We start from the raw sequence: 3665 nt of genomic DNA, 5'->3' as shown, positions 1-3665 counted from the left end.
AGAAGAGATAAGACATCTATTGAAACAAAAGCAATATTATTACAGGGGTATCTTTATTTGGCCCAATGGCTTTTAGTTTTAATCTATATATGTTTCACTCATAGTCCTGTTACATACCTTGTCATTACTAAATACTATAATCTGTTAGTTAACCTCTACACGTAATAAGCATGGCTATTGAACCTAAACGTTGCAAGGAATACAATGGTTCCTACAAGCTAGGTACTGTTGGAATATAATGATGCCTACAAGCTAGGTATTATTGAACTAATAAAAGCTACAGAAGATATTGATCCCTCCTAGCAAAATAAGTAGCGCCTACTACCAATGCTGCCAAACAATAGGTATGGGAATAATGGGATACACTGGCCAAACTATATAAACAACAGTAGTGATAGAATGTTCAACGCAACAGAGTCTGAGGAAATAATTGTGGACGCTTGGTCCATCTATAATGAAATCCCCTTAAACTCTTGAGAACGTATACTGCCTCCATTCTCAAATATTTGTCGCGGGGTACTTTATTTTTAAATAAAAAAGCGTCAAATAAAAGAGAACGGAGGCAGTATACGAAAAACCGTAATGTGGAAACCTATCCGTCATCTTTGCTTCCGCCTGCTCCCAATATAATTGGTATACTGACATAATGTACAATGATGACATGTTCTAGCAATTTTGCCTTAATTACATTTACAAATTGGATTAAAATCTAAAAAGTCAGAGAAAAATAAAAATTTGGCCAGGAATCCAGTAGCCTATAATCACAACAGTTGTTATTAGTATTTATCGCTACTAATATAATACTCCCTCCATCCCAAAATAGTATTCTTCTTACACATACAAATTGTTGGAGGCAATAATATTATTTTGGGATGGAGGGAGTAATAACCAACTCAAATCAAAGATACATGTTGGTGGGCGGCACTATACAGCAGGCCAAGTATATTTATAGACATATTTGAAGTTAGTATATGCTTATATGGTTTTGCAATAATAAAATTTGTCACCTAGCAAATTATGTGTCGATTGATATCTTTCAATACAAGTTTTAAAATGATTGACATTAATGAGAGCCCTCCATAATGGTTTTAAAATAGAAAGTACTAATAAAAAATATTAATTAGTGGGAGCACCAAAATATATTATGCTTTATGTTTTTATTAATAATATAAATTCCAGATCATAATAATCAAAAAGTACTAACAGTACTTCTCGACTTTATGGAAAGTACTGATGGTCCTTTTCAATCATCCTATGCTTAATTATTCTACGCCTAATGAATATCTTTATTTGGCACAATGTCCTTTTCAAAATGTATATGTCGATAATTCCTGTTACGTGCACAGCTGTCTTTACTGAATATCCTCTCATTAACTGTTAATCTATATGAACATGACATGGCTACTGAAACTAGATGTTGCAAGAAACACTAACGATGAGTACTACTACATGCTCGCATGTATTATATATTGAACTAAAAGCTACATACAGAAGATATTGATGGATTCCTCCTATTATTAATTATAACACAGTTGCCAAACTAAGAGTATGTTGTTGCTCGAACGCCCAACGCAAGCAATGAATGCTAGCCAGCTAGTCCCCTCCTCGCTGCAACTATTTATATGGCAGCCCGGGCATCCGGATTACACACACCATCGATCTGTGCTAACCAACCAAGAAAGCTAAGGCAGCAGAAATGGCAGTTAATAAGCTCCCTTTCGTAGCTGTGGCGATGCTCTTGCTCGTCGTGCACTGCGAGATTGGCCAGGGACTGCCGCTGAGGCACACCACTGCAGCTCTTGGTCTGGGTACCAAGAAATTGTCCGGAGGATCGCCTGCTGCTGCTGTCGAAGCTACCTCTGGTAATAATACAATTGCTCTTGATTAATTTCAGCTCGTACTTGTGCAATAAATTTAATCATGTGCATTTTTGGTAGATAAATCTGCGGAAGATGAGAAGTTTGCTGCGCTCATCCCATTCATAGCACGATTTGTGGCGCTACACTTCTCAGGCTTGGTCCTGTCGCACCCCTGTGTCGGTCGCGTTGCCGACCAATGTGGCTGGAATGTTTCTGTGACATGCGTCAAGAAGGCTGTCTCCAAATGCTGAGCACACAACAAGCTGCTGCCACCGTCCCGGAAGTCAAGTTACCCAGAGTATCATCTCAATATATTGTTAAGAGTTTGTGTATGTGTACCGAACATATAGAGTCGGTAGTAATAAATAATTGTGGGCTTATTAATTGCTCCATCTACTAGTTCTACATATGTATAGAGTATCATTTGAATGAATTATTAAGAGTATGTGTACGTATACCGAACATATTGAGTCGGTGGCAATAAATAATTATGTACTTAATTGCTCAACATACTAGTTCTACACAAGTCTAGAGTATGTCTCAATGAATTGTTAATGGTATGTGTATGTATACCGAACATATCGAGTCGGTGGAAATAAATAATTGTGGACCTATTAATTGCTTCATCTACTAGTTCTACATACGTCTGTAATTGAAATAAATTCCCTTAAGGGCATGAAAACCTATGGTTGAAATTCAACAAAAATAAAGTTTGGTGTGTTTACTATTTCTGCCAAGCCTGCGCTGTCTAATTCCAAAAATCATCAAAGCATCTATATAATCTAAGTCAGAAACAACATTGTCAGGCAGACGTCTTCTTCATTGGAATAAATGCATATAGTTTCAGTTTCAACAATCTCAGCATGCACATTCATGAGCATGCGTGCATGGCCGTGTTTCTGCTAACATCCCCATCTCTGCGACAATGCAAAGGAAGTGACCACAATGGCACAGTTGTCCACCTTCACAACTAATTAAGGTGCCTAGCTAGCTTTTCGATTATATCTCTGGTTGCCATGGCCCATGGTCCGTTCACTCGAATGTAAATGCGACCTAACTGTCTCTCAATCGTCCTTGCCTTCACCTGCTGCAAATGGATTTAAAATATTTTAATTTTTTATCGCTATATTGACACAAACAAAGTATAAGGTGTACACAAATCCTAGCAATATCTAATTTTTAAACGCACATAATCAAATCAATTTCAAGATGATCTAGCTTTCCACCTTTAAATATACTCGCTTCGTCCCACAATAAGTGCTGTTTTAAGATTCTAGTACAAATTCAGGAGAGTGGGTTATGGCACATGTACCCTTATTTAACGGAGTAAATGAGTAATCTTCCCCTTTTGTGGTGTCTACATGCATGCATGCAGATTAATTTTCTTTTAAACACAACTAATCTCTTAAAACATTACTGGTTGCGTGAAAAATTTTGAATCCTAAAACAACACTTATTGTGGGACGGAGTGAATCCTAAAACAACACTTATTGTGGGACGGAGGGAACACGCACACCTACAAGGGGCAAGCTAGATTTACAACCTATGCCCAAGACGGCCTTGGGCGATGACGGACGGACACGTTTATATGACCATTGAGAGCATTTGCGCTTGAGGATACCTGCAAGATTAAATGAAGGAAAATTCCCCCTAAACGAGACACCAGTGTCGAGTCAAGGTCTCGAACTCTAGTGGGCAGGATGCCAACGACCAGCATATGCCATCCGCTCTACCGGCGGTTCTCAGCAATGGCCGTGTTTGGTTATTTCCGCGCACGTTTTCCGAAAAAAGAATCTCGTATGCATG

At 38.3% G+C, this 3665-nt stretch overlaps 1 protein-coding gene across 1 annotated transcript; it reads left to right on the top strand.

Annotated features, from left to right (window-relative positions):
• The first annotated feature begins 1659 nt into the window (after positions 1-1659).
• LOC120694181 lies at positions 1660-2472 on the top strand. The gene is made up of 2 exons (XM_039977354.1): positions 1660-1862; positions 1938-2472. The coding sequence occupies exons 1-2, from the start codon at positions 1697-1699 to the stop codon at positions 2108-2110; spliced, it is 339 nt and encodes a 112-aa protein (XP_039833288.1). The 5' UTR covers positions 1660-1696; the 3' UTR covers positions 2111-2472.
• The last annotated feature ends 1193 nt before the right edge of the window (positions 2473-3665 follow it).

This window comes from Panicum virgatum, unplaced genomic scaffold (genome assembly GCF_016808335.1).
Source record: "Panicum virgatum strain AP13 unplaced genomic scaffold, P.virgatum_v5 scaffold_3996, whole genome shotgun sequence".
Classification (NCBI taxonomy): domain Eukaryota; kingdom Viridiplantae; phylum Streptophyta; class Magnoliopsida; order Poales; family Poaceae; genus Panicum; species Panicum virgatum.
This window is presented reverse-complemented; position numbering and strand designations above follow the sequence as displayed.

Coding starts and splice junctions, on each gene's coding strand:
- LOC120694181 (XM_039977354.1), top strand. CDS start 1,697: ATGGCAGTTAATAAGCTCCCTTTCGTAGCTGTGGCGATGCTCTTGCTC. Junction 1,863..1,937: donor TGCTGTCGAAGCTACCTCTG/GTAATAATACAA, acceptor CATTTTTGGTAG/ATAAATCTGCGGAAGATGAG.